This window comes from Sylvia atricapilla, chromosome 7 (assembly GCF_009819655.1).
Source record: "Sylvia atricapilla isolate bSylAtr1 chromosome 7, bSylAtr1.pri, whole genome shotgun sequence".
Lineage (NCBI taxonomy): Eukaryota > Metazoa > Chordata > Aves > Passeriformes > Sylviidae > Sylvia > Sylvia atricapilla.
In genome coordinates this window covers 15,746,574-15,762,278 of record NC_089146.1, presented here as the reverse complement: position 1 = coordinate 15,762,278, position 15,705 = coordinate 15,746,574, and the positions used below count along the sequence as shown (strand labels likewise).

General features: G+C 37.5%; 1 protein-coding gene across 3 annotated transcripts in view; it reads left to right on the top strand.

Annotated features, from left to right (window-relative positions):
* The first annotated feature begins 2,919 nt into the window (after positions 1-2,919).
* OSBPL6 (oxysterol binding protein like 6) overlaps positions 2,920-15,705 on the top strand; it is a 46,168-nt gene continuing 33,382 nt past the window's right edge. Inside the window, exons 1-2 of one of the 3 annotated variants that reach the window (XM_066322735.1) lie at positions 2,920-3,140; positions 14,123-14,218. In XM_066322735.1, the coding sequence (XP_066178832.1) occupies positions 3,039-3,140; positions 14,123-14,218 (198 nt within the window). In that variant the 5' untranslated portion in view covers positions 2,920-3,038. The remainder of the gene's footprint in view (positions 3,141-14,122; positions 14,219-15,705) is intronic. The other 2 variants (XM_066322733.1, XM_066322734.1) reach the window with 2 other exon arrangements.

The window sequence follows — 15,705 nt, the reverse complement described above, 5'->3', positions numbered from 1 at the left end:
CAACAGCAAAATTGCCAGTGACTGATGGAAAAAGCCTGTGAAAAACGTTTCAAAAGCATCATTTTAATTTTGGTAAATTCAATTTGTTGGCCAGAAATTAGATTTCTAATTGTTTGCTTCAATCATAGTTACAGAGAGACTGGTTTCTCTTTATGTCAGTTCCTTTAGATTTATTCCTTCTAACATGCTCTAAAAATGATAAAGATCTGTTGCTCAAATTTTAAGCCAAAATTGGAAGATAGACTCTTAGCAAATATGGAAAGTATTCAAATTCAGTGTTCAGGAACAATAAGAAAGAGCTCTGCGCTAACTCTTGCTAATTTGCTTTTTTTTTTTTTTTTTGGCTATGCGTACAAGGCATGTTTTCTCAAATATTCCCTTGTCTTTTTCTTTACTTTTAACCTGAACTGCACTGTTTCTTAATCAGAAACTTTTATCTATAAGTAATAGTGGTTTAGTATTGAAGCTATTTTTACCGTGAAATAGGGCTAGAAGAACTGTTTGCTTCTTTCAGTGTGAAAAGAGGTGGTTTAGTATTTTTCGTGTTTTTTGTTTTGTTGTGGCCACAAGTCAGTGTGGTTTGAACAAGCTGCTGGGTAGCTTCAGCTCTTGGTGCTTGGAGAGCACAACAGAACCATCCTGAAGCTTGGCTCAGATGTAAGCCATTACTTTATTTAATACCTTTCAAAAGAAAAAGTCCATACTTGACAGAATCCCAGACTTGGCAGCTATTTACAGAAGAGTTTTTCTTGTGTGCAGCTTATTAGCATTGTGGTTGCTTCTTACAAAAGCATCTAGTGCTTCCTGAGAGCCTTCAGAACACACTTGAAGTGCCAGACCACTGTCCTTCTGTGCTATTACTAAATATAAATGTTTCCACTTGAGTCAACTGAGTGAAGATCAGATGTTTTAAAAAGGGTTTGATTTTCATTTGCCTGAAGGCTACTCTGCTAAAAAAATAAAATTCAGTGACCTCATAGCTGAAAGTGACTGCAGATTTCCTGTTAAATAACTCAAGTGTTCTGCACAACTCTGTGATCTGGATTATGTTTTTGTTCTAATTTTTGTAATTTCATTTTTTATTTAAATGAAACTTGCATAGACCTTGAGATATCCCTCTTGGTACGCTTCTTTGACTAAAATTTCCCTGATGCATTTGTAGGATATGAAAATGCTGTTAAGATAGACTAGCAGTCCCCTGGTATGCTGGGATAGAAGAAAAAGCCTTTCTTTGGGCTCATCTTCATTATTTTTTCTCTCTGAAGTTCTGAAACAAATGTGCTATGAGGCTTCTTTCTTTCTTCCTGCAACCTTTTTTCTTGTTGTAGCTGGCTTTGGCAGCTCCAGCATAACGCATCTTCTTAGGCTTCTTCTAGCAGGAGCTTATCCTGAAAAGAATACAGAATTCTCCAAGATGTTCAGGGAATGTGGGCAGCTTATGCTGTTGGAACAGCCATGTCCTCCCACTCCTGTCACTGGGCTGCTGTGTGGACTCTGTGGATAATATGTGGATTTGTAGTTCTGTGGGAGACTCCTTGAGGAAGATTGAAGTTCATTCATAAGTTATGGATGATATTCATGCTTGCAAAAGTACTGGTAACTGCAAAAGTGAAGTCATTCTGCTCTGCCTTAGTACAGCAAGCAGAAAAGGTGTCTGTTTTGAATCATCACAAATCTTGGCTCCAGCAGGAGAGTGCTTCTTGGGGTGCAGTATTCAGAAGCAGGTGGCTCAATGACGCCATAATAATTATTTAGCTGCCTCTGTGTGAGTATCTGAGCTCAGGGTGATATTCTTCCATGGATATCTGTTGTGTCTGGAGAAGCTAGAGCTCTGTCCTCAATATGGCATCATTTTTTGAGTGTGCAGTCATGTCTGAGTTAATGTATTTTTGTTCTGATCTGATCTAACATGGTGCAGGGCAGCACCTTTCTCCACACCCATCTGCAGCTAGCTGTGCTGTGCTGACCTTTGGTGTGCTGTCAGCGCAGTGAATGTGGAAGGGCACTATTTCAAAATTAGGAGGGCAGTGGAGAAGATATGTCATCTGCCTGAAGCTAACATCTCATTCAGGAACAATTTTATCCAAGGTTAATGGAAGATCAGACACTGTATCAGTCAGCTGAAGCCAGATCAGGGTGATCTGTTAAACGTGGAGCAGTGTAACTCCGTTCCTGAGCTGTCATGATCTACTTGCAGTATTCTGATAGGATTTGACAGGTGGTGTTCGACTATTTATTGACACAATTATCTTCTGTGCTACTCTAACTATCTGCTTTTCTGTTTGTGGGTGGAAAGTAAAGGTTTGGGTGGAGAGAAGTGAGAGAAATTTCCTGGTATTTGTAAAGGGGTGATGTAAACAGTGATGGGAATGCCCCTGCACTGGGGTGGGCAAGCCGTGGTCAGCAGGAGAGTGACCCCCCAGCCACACACTCTCTGCATCAGTAAAGCCTTTGATAGTACAGGTGAGGGCAGCACTTTTGAGAGAGGGACCTGCTTTTAAAAAAAACCCAAACTTGTAGAGTTCTCAATCTAACTGCAGAATTCTTATGAAGGTAATGATGATAATGGGGTGTTCAGTGGTATATGTGCTCTAAGGGAAGTTCTGAGGAGTATCTTGATAACGTTATGATATTATGCAGGATAATGCCCCCTTGTCCAGGGTTTGTAAACTTTGCCTGAGAACTGCTCTAAACCTTCCTTAGGGATTTTTTTAAATAATACCATTTTCATCTTCTGTGAGAAAGCAGAGCAATGCATTTGTGTTTGTGCTGGGCAGCTGTTGGGAAGGGGAGTAAAAGACTGGGAGATGTGCTGAATACTCAACAGATTTCTTTGCTGCAGAGCTACTTTGGAGTGAGGGTATGCTCATTCACTCTTTCTGTCACATTTTTCTTTATTAAGGTGCAATTCAGCTGAGACTGACTTCCTCTTTGGCTGTCCATAAACTGTGAAACAGAAGGATGCAGAGGACTCTCCCCTGCCTTTTTGTCCATGAGTGATAAGAGCACAAGATCATTAATACAAGTTTGCTGCAAAGATGAGTTCAGAGGAGAAGAGTATATCTCCAGCTCACAAAACATCCACTCCATCACATAGAAGTGCCTCCTCCTCATCATCATCTCAGAGAGACAGGAGGCAGGTAAGGAAATACTCTAGTTTTTTGTACCATCTGGTGTCATGATACATTTTTTCCTGTAATGTGGCTGTTAGTTCTTGTTAGCTCTAGGTTTGTTTGATTATACCATTGCTTGATAGCACTATAGCCAAAAAATACTGGTTTTTTGATTTTACTTTTTCCATTTCCTAAAGTGGTTTGGATTTCAGATGAGTTCATACATTTATATTTTAAAAATGCAAAGGTTGATACAGAAAAACGGGTTAGAGTAGAAACATATTTTAAAACTGTGATCCATGAAAAAGAGGCACATAATTTTAAAAAATTCAAATAAAAATCATTAGCATAGGAATATTTTCCCAGTTACATGTATGGCAGCTCTGATATTATTTTCTCATCTGCTGCTGAGAAAGTTTCTTTCCTTACCTCTTACGAAAGTTTTGAAACCCAAGAATTTTTAATGAAAACTGTAAAATTTACAGCTTTGAATGCAAATAGTTTCACCACAAGGTACTTTTTAGATGTTAAATCAAGAGAAGAATTCTGATACATCCTCAATAACAGGTAGGAAATTTTTGTGGATTTTTTAAGAATTTCTGTTGCTCAAGTAAATTCAAAAACTATTTTCTCACAGGTGATAAATATTTTCCTTTTCACAGTGTACAGGATTTTGGATCACTGTATTTAGTTAATTAAGTCTTCGTTAGGATATAACCCTTTAATTTTTCATTAGTTCCATGTGGAGCAAGAATTTTGACATCATTTGTTTAAAGCATTGGTGTATTATATCTCCCACATTTCAGCCCAAAGAAGGTCAACACAAGACCTGCAGGAGCTGCTGGTCTCAGCTAAGAGCACATTCTCTGAGTTTTCTTTGTAATTACATAGTTTGACACAGTCATGCAACTAGAAAAAAAAAAAATTAAAAAACCCAACAAGAAACTCCTCTTGGGAATACATTTTTCCATAAATCTAATGGCTACCATATCTGTTACCATAGCAACAGTACAGAGCAAGGTATACCTGTCTGAAATAATGAAATGGATGCTTAACTTCAAGTCCATATTTGATCACAGAAACGTGGAGCATGATTTTAAAATAATGCTCTAAAGGTTGATGGTGTGATGCATCCAAAGGATCCTATAAAGTGTGATGGTGTTTAATGATGTACTTAGGCATGTAAATGTGAACTGGAAGGGCTGCTCCGAGGCATTTGTGTTTTTGCCAGAGCTCTTTCAGTGGTAAAGGCAGGAGGATGAATGGGTGAGCAATTTCTTCTGCAGGAGGAAGCAGAGCTGCAGCGTGCAACGCGGTGTGAGCTGCAGTGGTGCTGTACCCAGGGAAAGAGGCATGCACACTTCCTCTCTGCATCTACACACAGTAAAACATCCACTTCATCCCACCATCCACTGTAACAACTGCGTTTTTAATTTCTTTCCTTGCTTGTGGTATTCTTTTTATATGTTTTGATTTTCATAGGCTTTTGCCCAAACACAAGGATAGATAGAGGGTAGGGGATTTTCTTTCAGGGGCTATTGGATTTTACTTTGAAAAGGCTTTAAAATTCTATCTTGCTGCCTTCTTGGATGCTTCAGAGGAGCTAGTGGAAAAGCATACTTCCAAATTGGTAATGTAAATGAATATGGAAAGTGATGTGACTGGATGAAGTGCCAATGCCACTTTTATTGTCATATGTGAGGATAACCCTGGATATTTCTAGATGGTTAATGATTGAAACCTTCTCATGATATAATTCTTGTCAAAGTCATACTAGCAAGTATGGAACAGTTTCCCAATAAATTATGGTGGAGGAGGCTGAATGAGTGTGAACATGACTACGATAAATCATTTCAGGGAGAGTGGAAAATGCTGTGCTGTATATAATGCTAGCATTTTAATATAGCTTTTTTATTTGTAGAATATACATCACCTAAGAGAATTAGAAGTCAGCAAAAGCTTTGACATTGCCAATTTGCAGGCTCCGTGACTAAGTAATAGATATATGAATAGACTAATGAAAGCAGCAATAATTAAAAAGCTGATTTCAGATTTTTGTCTTTAGTTTTCATTAAAACTGTGTTTAACTTGGATGGTTGGACAGTAGAAGGCCCAGAAACAACCTGTTTTGTTTAACCCCTGTGCTGGACAGGGTGGCAAGGCTGTTGTCGTACCCTTGATAAGGAATACTTCAGAAGGGAGTAGCAACAGTTTTTGTGAGCCATGCTGACAAGGTAGACTCTTGTGTTTCATCCCTTATGAAACTCTGAAAAGGCTAGCTACACATTAACACTGACTGTACTACCTCAGAGAGTACTAATCCAGATGTGACAGACTTCCATTTTTAAGAGACTCTTGTTTTTGTGGATGTGAAAAACAACAGCAAGGCAAAGCACAGCAAAGCAAAGCACAGCAAAGCTGGGGAAAACTAACAACTCTTAGAAGTACAGCTGAATATGCTAAAATCATATGTTGCATGTTCTGTTTTATGGATGTAAGTTCTTTATGAATAGTCTGTATTTTATTTATTGACTAAGTGTATGGCTCATAAGGCAGACTGTAATACATTATATATTCTCTGAAATGTGTGGGTAGTAATACTGTGCAGAGAAGAAAGAAGTAAATACATGAGAGGGTTAATAATGTGCAGTTTGGCAAATTGGAGCCTGACCTCAGGTTACTAAACTGAGGGAGTGATACAGAAGGAGAGTAATAATATTGAAACTGTGAACAAAGGGGAGATTTTGACTTTTCTGACCACCAGCTAAAGGCTAGCTAATACATGATGTGGAAGTGGATGTAACAATGTTTTCTATTTTAAATGTGAGGATTTGTCTTCTAAGGTCTTAATTTTCTTTTTGGTCCTTTATAGGGGAGAGATGATCAGCTGTTCTCTTACTCTTTTTGTGGTTTTTTGTATCAGTTTACTTTTTCAACAAATCCTTGGTTCTTTTCCTACAAAGCCATGTCAAAAGGAGAAAAGCTTTTAGTCCTATTGCATTTAGCCTTGTATGGTCACCTTTCTACCAGGAGAGCCTTCATATTTCAAATGACTGTTGACTTTTAGCTGTATGTAAAGAGTGAAAGGAGGGGACTTTGAAGGAAGTGGGAAAAAGATTTTCAGAGCAACAATCTGCTTTTCAGGTTTTAATATGGCTTGTTGTTTGTTTTGGCTTGGGTTCTTTTTCCCTTCTGTACAAGCAATTTTAACTATAGAAGGGGTGTGTGTACACAAGGGTTTCACAAAGGACTGAGTTTGCAATTGAAGATGTTTACTGGCCATGAAATTTAAAAGCAGAGCATGATTCCAAGGCTATGATCTTTCCTAAAGCTCTGCACTGGAAAATGCCTGTTTAGCTTTTTACAGCCACTGTATTTTAATTGTTAGTCTCCTGAAATTTGGGTGTCCTAAGGTATCACCGTTTTCTATATACTTAAAGAGTGCTGCTCACACAAGATTGTGATGTGTTATCACTGAATATATTCCATGTGGAAAAGATGTCTGAGCCCATTTATTGTAACTTCTTTATTCTGAAAGAGGGTAGCAGCCTACATGCTTGCTCAGTGCTGTCAGCCTGATGTGACATCTCAGAAAAATATTCTTGTTGGTTACATGTAAATTTCACTTGTTCCTGTCTCTCTGTGACTTCTAAAGGAAGAAAGGCAAGGATGGACAGAATGGCGAGGATGTAGACATGGCACATAGACCTGAGAACATGCAGCTGTACTCCTAGCTTTGCTCTGTAACAAAATATAGACTTTTAGAAGCCTTTTTACTTTGCAGTAGTTAGTGAGAATTATTTTAGTAATAATTATTAATCTCTCTGAGAGTTTCAAACTAAAGAGGCTACTAAATGCCAAGTACTGTTTTTACAGTGATGTAATTTTCTTTTGCTCACTTTCCTAATTAACTTTCTTCACAGTAAACTATTGAAGCAGGATTAGAGCAGGAAGTGTTGAGTACTTGAAAAGCAACAACTCACTGGAGCAAGCAAATATTCTGAGGGAGCCAAAGAATGAAATGGAAAAATTGTTAACAAAAACATGCAATTATTTTTAAAATTGATTAGTTGCTGCTACTCTATGACTTTTTTTTCTTGTGCTTTTTCAAAAATGTTCCTTAGGTTTGGGAGATAGTGGATCTTCCTTCAGTGTCTGACAAAATGTTTGAAGCAATATAACTTTTAAAGTTGTAGAATGTAACTTTTAAAGTTCATGTGAATGTTATGTTGCCATAGCACTTTTTAAAAATGAAATCGTAAATCTCAGACCTGTAAGATTTTTATCATTTAAATGATAAGATTGCTAAGCGAACATCTACTCTAGACACAATCAGAAGATGGTTAAATTTACAAAGTGAAGTTCTCTGGACAAGTGTGTCCAGGGATGGGATAGGAGCCCCTGCATGTGAGAGTTAGAGGGAATGGATACAGATTGATCCTAGGGGTGAGGCAGACCCTCAAGTAGTGATGCTGTTGGGTGCACTGAAAGTATGAGACATTCTCCTGTGCTGGGAATCCTTATGGGAAGGCTGCTGGCATATACTGGCAGCAGCACGTGCCCAGGATCCCAGTGCACCTGGGTACATCAGGCTGGCTGTGTGTGTGAAGCCTGCAGGCACACAGCAGATGTACTTCACGTTGTGCCTGTCCTTCTGCCTAGAATTTACCTGAGAGATAGACAGCAAACAGAGGAAGTAAATCTGTCCATGTGCACGGGATGTGCCTCTCCAGTCTGTATCTGGAGATACTTGGATCATGACTGCTCCTGCCCTTGAAAATTGCTATAGTGGTTTAGAGACAAGATCTGGAGCACAGACATGGAGATTAATAGATGGAGATGTTGTTTCTTCCCAAGAAAGACTTGGCCTTAAAGCTTCGAGAAAATAAAATGGTCTGGAGCAGTCAGGGAGGGACAGTGAGAGCATTCATACCAGGCTATACCAGGGGGCTGTGTGTACATGTCCTCTGAGCTTCATAAACATTGCTATCTCAGTTATCCTACCTCTAGGACTGCTTTACAGGTTTTATGGAGAATGCCGAAGTTCAGATGTGGGCTATGAAGAAAGATTTATTTTTAAAAAATATGTCATTCTGATTAGAAACGGTGCCTGTAGCTATCTTCTATTACAAAACCAGGGAAATTGCTCTCATAAAAGCTTAATTACCCATGCAAATTATGACAGATAATTTAAGGTGGCGTTTTCAGAACATGGTCACTTTTACATTCCTCTTGTCTCTTTTTTTCCTCATGCATACATGTCCTACATAAGCATGTCTCTCTTTCCTTGAGAATACAAAAACTCAAAGTGCAACATACACACACACACGAATTTGGAAGGAAAAAGTGCAACTCTTCTGAAGTGCCATTGAGGATTTCTGGGAAACAAATGGGGGAGAAAAAAGAGATGCATGATTGTATTTTCATTTCCTCAGTGGAGAGGACAGGCACAAAGGTGAAGAGGGAGGGTGATGGGAGGTATGATGTGGAGGCTTCTGTTTTCCAGACACTCACTCATGTGTGATTGAGATTATCCACATGCAAAATATAAAAACGGATTAGACAGAATAACTGTGTGCCTTAGTAATGCTATTTGCTGTTCTGACACTTCTCTTTTCCTGTTTTTATGAAATGTTTTACCCTGGAATTGAAAATGAAGTGATTACGTAAAAACTTTTTTCCCCCAATAGAATAATTCATGTAAAACAAAAATCAGATTAAAATTTTTTCTAACTCGTTTTTCCTATCTCTTATATTTTTGTACTGTGTATATTCAAGTTTAAAGGATATTGAGAAAGGCTAAGTAGGTATCTTACAGAAGGAAGTGAATGAAAGTCACAGGAAGAAAGGTCTTTCTTCTTTTGAACCTATGCACTTTTTAAAGAGAGGTCCAGCTTTTTCATTTAATATTTGTGTTAACATTGACTCCCTTTCATATCTAGAATATTTTCATTCATAAAAAATTTAATACACTAAGGAATTATTTTCTTTCGTGCATGTAATTTTTATTTTCCTCCCTTTTTTCTTTTAAACTATTTCAGTACCATTTAATTGAACTGCAAGCCTGAGACTATTTAACAAAATATCAAGCCTTTTAATTGTGATTATTCAATAGTCATAAAAACCCTTTGTATCAACAGCTTAAGTTCGAATTTTCTCTGTCAGATACTGTAAATTTATCTGTTTGTGCTATCTTAAGGTAAGTGCAAAGGGAGAAGATTGTCATTAACACCCAGACTGTGACTTGGTAGTTGTTTCAAACCATTGTTCTGGCAAGAGGAAGGTTGCTGTTACAATGATAGATAGCTCTCTCTGCTTCATGCAGTTGTGCTAATGATTCCCTCCAAGAAGCTCTTCATGAGAGCAAGAGCTTATTTGTCTTCAGAATTTGTCAAAAAGTACCTTGAAAAGCAAAGGCTTCCTTGCTGCCAGAGCCTAAAAGCACTGACATGAAGTACAATACAAAGCTGGAGTTCTGGAAAGGGCTGACAGAGAGCTCCTGAGCTAACAAATCCTTGACATTTCTGTTACACAAGAAGGGTTTACTTTGCATATCCCAGGAAAGAAATAGGCATACATACCTGGATATTAGTCATATACTACAAAACTCCACCTTATATATACTTGTCCTTCAGTGAAAAGGTTACAAAGAGAAAATATTGCTCTTAAGTACACTTCTGTACAAGATGAACATGTTAGAAGAAGAAAAAATACAGTAACTGTGTTTGCTATTCACCAAGTATTGCTGTGTTCCTTTGTCATTTAGTTGATAGCTGGGATTGCTGAAAACATCTATGGAGCAGTGCCAATACAAAAGACTGAGGATAAGAATAGGACCATGATGGCTTTATAAAAATATTTAAATGTGCTAGAAGATAGAAAGGAGAAATACATTGATGAAATATGGTTGTTTTCCTTTGCACTCACTCTTCTCTCACAATTATGTTCAAGAATCTCTCTTTCTTCCAACATTAACAAGAGGAAAGCCAGAAGTGGCTGAATATCTTAGGCTGATGCCTAAGAAAAAAGCAGGTTTCAGGGTCATAACCTTGGAAATAATACAACCTTTGCAAATAATACTGCAGTTTAACTTGGCATGTATCACTGCTGGTTTAGAAGGTAGTAAAAATTGTCATGTATGCATCAAATCTGTGTCTACCCTACAACTTCTGCTGTGTTTCAGAGAGCAATGAGTGTCAGACTTGTCTTTCACTGGATATTCTGTCTCTGCTTACTCAAAATCTCTTTTCTTTCCTTGCTTTTTCTGTGAAAACAGTTGAATGTCTTTTGTTTTAATGGGAAGTCAGAATCAGTAAATAAATCTAGGGTCCTCAGCCTCTGGTCTGATGGAGACCTACCCTGACACTGGAATGGGGAGGAGAATCAGAGGGAAAAAAAAGGTAAAACTTGAGAGTTGGGATAAGAACAGTTTGGTAATTGAAATAAAATACAATAATGACTGTAATGGAAAGAAAGAACAAGGGAGAAAGGAACGAAACCCATGAAGGGCATGTGATGCCTAGTACAATGGCTCACCACCTGCGGGCCAAGGCCCAGCCCAGCAGTGACTGGCCTCTCACATCCAGCTCCCCCAGTTTATGCACTGTCCTTGACGTTCTGTGACATGGAATATCCCTTGGACCAGTCCAGGTCACCTGTCCTGGCCATGCCCCTGTCAGCTCCTTGCACACCTCCTCACTGGCAGAGTATGGGAAACTGAAAAGTCCTTGATTTAGGGTTAGGACTTCTCAGCAACAGCCAAAACATCACTGTACCTTCAGCATTGTTCTCATACTAAATCCAAACCATAGCCCTATACCAGCTACCTGGAAGAAAATTATCTCTGTCCCAGCCAAAACCAGGACAACAATCTCTATGGGTCATTGAACTCCAAAGTGAGAAAAGAAGTTGGCAAGATACATGGAAAGATATTGTAAAACATGTTTTCCATTCTTGTCTTCCAAAGAAGATGAGAAAATGATGCAACATCATAGTGCTATTTTATTTCCTTCTCCTTCATGTCTTTGGGTGAAAATGCAAAAAAAGCAGGGTGAAACAAGCATTTGTGCTCCCCATGTGTTGGCTTGCTAGGGGTATTTTGAGGCAAATATGTGCCACATATGTAATGTATGTTGTGGATAATCATGAGGATGAAGGAAAGATTATAGTTAGGACGACTATTTTGCAATGGAATTTGAGTTAAACTAGTAATTCTGTTGAATTAGTTTTCAAGAGCACATGGAATTGGCTAGTGCTGGCATTTTCCTCCAAGAGAAACCAGCTATAGTGCATAGGTAATCCTGAAATGTGAGGGGAATCTGGAATGCAGCAATGCAGATGATGATTTTGTCTGTCTGTATGTTTGGGATGAAAGGAATAAGAGTACCAGATTGATTGATATCCCTAGTTTAATAGATTATGATTAATTTTTTGGTTTGATTATAAATAAACCCCAAAAGCTGTATTGATCTGCCTCTTTCTTCCTTCTCATCAGCTTTTTTTTCCTGCTTCCTTTGCCAGCTCTGTTTTTCATGTTAAAATACAAAAAAAAATCCCTTGACAATACTGTTAAGATTCAAATAATTTTTATTTCTTTGATTCTAAGTAACTAAACTCTTGCACTGTAAAATCAGCTGTTTTTCAAAATGTCAAGCAATTGTGTGATTTTTAGCTGCAATTTTGCAGAAAAATAACGTGTTAATGGAAAACATTTTGCACCAAGTAAGGGTCTCTTAATATGCTAGAGACATGTCACAGATCTAAAGAAATGATCTTATGTCAGTGTAATTGTGGTCATGAGTAAAGGGAATTTAAAAGCAAACCTATATAGACAACAAGCCAACACTCCTGGAAGTAAGGAATGTAAAGAAGGCAATTTTATTTAAAAGATTTTCATTTTCAAATTTTCAAACAAATAGTTGAATAAGTCAGCATTCATTAAAATGCTGCTGGCTAATAATGTATTTCTCAACTGAAGTGGAACTGTAATGACTGAAGGCTAATTAAAAAAAAAAAAAAGCATAAACCCTTCTTGACTTAAAATCATGTAATTGAAAATGTCACTGGAAATCTGGCAAGCGAAAGGCTGTTGGGCTACTCCTCTCTAAATATTGTACAAAAATGAAATTACAGTTATGTAACAACAAACTGCACCAGCTGCTACATATGAGACCTTCAGAACATCTGTCTTGAGCATTGCTCCATCTCAGGATGGATTCCTGCCTGCCAGACAAAACTGGCAAGAAAGTTGGGAATCATCCCGATTATGTTAATCAAGAGACATTTTAATCATCCTTGGAGGAGCAAATTTAGGTTCTTTTGTATATTGTTAAAATGTCATACTGTGCACGTAAGTAGCATTTGCTTTACTTGGTGAGAAAGCTTAGCATTGTCATTAGGAACTTCTGGTTCTCAGCTCAAACAAGTTTAGTAAATTATTTTATATGTAACACAGACACTTGTGCTACATACATACATATTTTTTGTCATCTGACTAGTAAAATACTGGATTAAATAAGTAGGTTGAACTTACTTAGATAAAGCAGAAGTTTTTAAAGCATAAATGACAAAGCTTTTTGCTGGTTGGCCCTGGAGTAACATAATACTGCTTTTTTTCACATTCTTCGCTGTAAAATTTAATTAAAAGTAATTGAACATAAATGCTGATTATTGTTGCATGGTGGCAGGGATGTTTATTAATCTCCACTGAAAACAGAGACACTCCCCATATTTTCCTGTTCTCATTCACAGTCCCAACTTGAAAGAGCAAAATGAAGGTCTGTGCATTGCTCTGCAGCAAGATGTGATCTGTGTTACACAGATGCATTTAAATGAATAGCTGTGTTTATTTTCATTACGTTTGGTTATGGCCCTTATGTACTTAATATGGCCCTTATGTACTTAATAATGTAACTTAATAATGTACTTAATAATTTGTATAAACAATAATATTTACCATTTCTATAAACAATTTATTTGCTGTTTGTATGTGCTTTTATATTCCCTGATTTTTTCTGCTGCTGCTGGTACCTGGGTAATCTCTACTTCAGTCAATGTAAAGAAGCTTAATTGTGAGCAAAACTTAATTGGCATTTTCAGTTGAGAAAAACATATGCTTCTCAGAGGGTAATTGCAATTGCAAGTTTGTCATTGTGCTCATGTCCTGGAAATGAAGTCGTTTTATTTTATACCAAAGAGATACTAATGACATGTTGTGGTAGAATTCTTAGCAAACAGTAGTATGAGATGTAGCAAAATTTCACCAGAGAATGAAATGCAGATCCATGCATGAGGATTGAGGTCACTTTCTCTTGTATCAAAATTGCTTTTTCTTTTCTAAAATAGGAAATTTCCAGAATTTCATTTCTGGAAAACGGAAAGACATGTTTAGATGTCTTTTAAAAATAGCGGTTATTTCAGGACTAGTTGTGACATTATGTATTTCATTTTTATTACAATGTTTTGAAGACATAAAATTTTATAATATTGTCATGTAAAAACACCTGTAGCGGTTTAAGATTACAGTGTCCCATGAATGTTCCCCAGCAAGCCCATCAGCTGAGACACAGTAACTGATCTTGTTAATACCTGTAATCTATTTAAAAGCATTCCTGTAGTGAGTTACTTTATCTCAGCTGAGAAGCCAATAACAAAATGTTCAGGTGTGATAATGAATATTTTAGAGGCAGTAATATCTTATGTGAAGTGAATGTAGGGCATTGCTGACTGCACAATATGTGAACTCAGCATCTTGTATAATCACAGAAAACATGATAGGTATGGTTAGGAGCACTTTGAATCTCTGTAGAGGTAAGAACTGCATTACTTGTCTTTCCTGGCCCTTTTTTAGTTTACCATCATTTCTACATTAAACAGAGTAATTTAAAACCCAGAAATAAAGAAAGATAAGTATATTACCTCTGAAGGCAAACCATTTGTGCATTTAAGTCATGGATGGCTGGTATTATGTAAGTTTTGAGCCATGATGTTTTCTTTAATTATTTTTTTAGAGTGTTCATATTTTGGAGCGAAAGGCTTCTTCAGGAAGCACAGATCCTTCTTTAAGCAAGCAGTTCCTTGACAGTGATCATCTCTCTCTATCCAAGGTAAGCAAAAGCCTGGGATGGAGTCTGGGCTGTGACTTTCCCTATAGAGCTACAAAGTAGTTTGACTAACACTTCAAGGACAGTGTTTTATATGATTCTACCGTTGAGTATATTGTGAGTCAGCCTGGCGCCTGGAGCTTATTGTTCTATAACTGAGGTGTAAGAAGAGCCAGTAATCATTAGTAGATGTTATATTAACAAAATTAAGGATTGGTTTGGGTTGTGGTTTTTTTCACATGGATAGCCCCAGGAACAAATTTTACTTTCTCAGAAAATGGGGCTAGAAGGGATTTTGATGAACCTTGTGGGACCCCTCCAACTCAGGACATTATATGATTCTATGACTTTGAGAAATTTTCCAGTTCAATCCTCTTATTAAGGTAGAGGAAATCATATCCAAATTTAAAGTTGCTGCCAATAAATATTACTTTGAAAAATGTCCTAATAACATCCCTTTTGTGTAGTTTGAAATTTAAAAATCTTGCTGAAACTTTCTTTCCTGAGGCAGAGAAAAGGATGCAACTGCAGAGGTGAGATCACCTTCATAAAAGGTGAAGCCTTGTGTGTGGTGTTTTGGAGTCAGCTTCTTCCTGGGTAAATTGCTCAGTTTTGGAATAAGTGATTCCAAACAAGCCTAATTCCACACAAAGAAAGCTTTGTTTTAAGGTACTTCATATGCAAAAGTAAGATCGTTTCTGAAAAGGTAAGGGTGCTGGGATGGAATATTTAGTGGAAAGGAAAAATCTGAAATTAAATATCTGTGAGTTCTGACACAGTAAAGTGATTTTTGAAAGGAAATGTTCATCCAGAGAAAATGAAATTGTTTATTTATTTTCTAAATAAAAATCTTTTTATTAGGAAAATAAATATTTTGCAGTCAAAAGCTGAGAAAGCTGTTTTTAGTGGCTCCCTTAATCCCCATACAAGGGCCATGTGCAGAGCCAGGGACTGAAAGCTGTGGATGTGTTCCCCCAGTCATGCTGCTTTGCACAGGGCTGCTTCTCATGTAATCCCTGAGGAAACACTGAAGTCCTAAAGTACTGCTGTTGTACTTGAGAATTGGCCTTGGATGGGGACTCTTAGCTGTATCGCTTTCACTCTGTTTTTTCCCCATTTTTGTCTTTCCTCCATAATGGCCCTTGTATTGCACATATTTCAACACGCCAACTATTATTTCAACTGTGGGATGAGGCGCAGTTAGGATTGTTAGGAGGGTTTTAGGAACAGCTTGTAGCACTGATGCAGCAGGAGACAAGTATCCACACTGCACTGAATAATTGCTCATTTTATCCCTCTGTATCTGGGCTTTTGTTTAAATGAATAGCTATATGAGATTGTGTGATTCCTAGTTGAGAATTAATCAATACTGATGTTATCTAGTAGATAAAAGACTTATGCCTGCAGCTGATCATCTAAAGGAGAAATCAATATGTTGAAGAATCAGTTGGCAGAGATGCAGAGACTCTCTGCTCACCCCAGGGGACTTA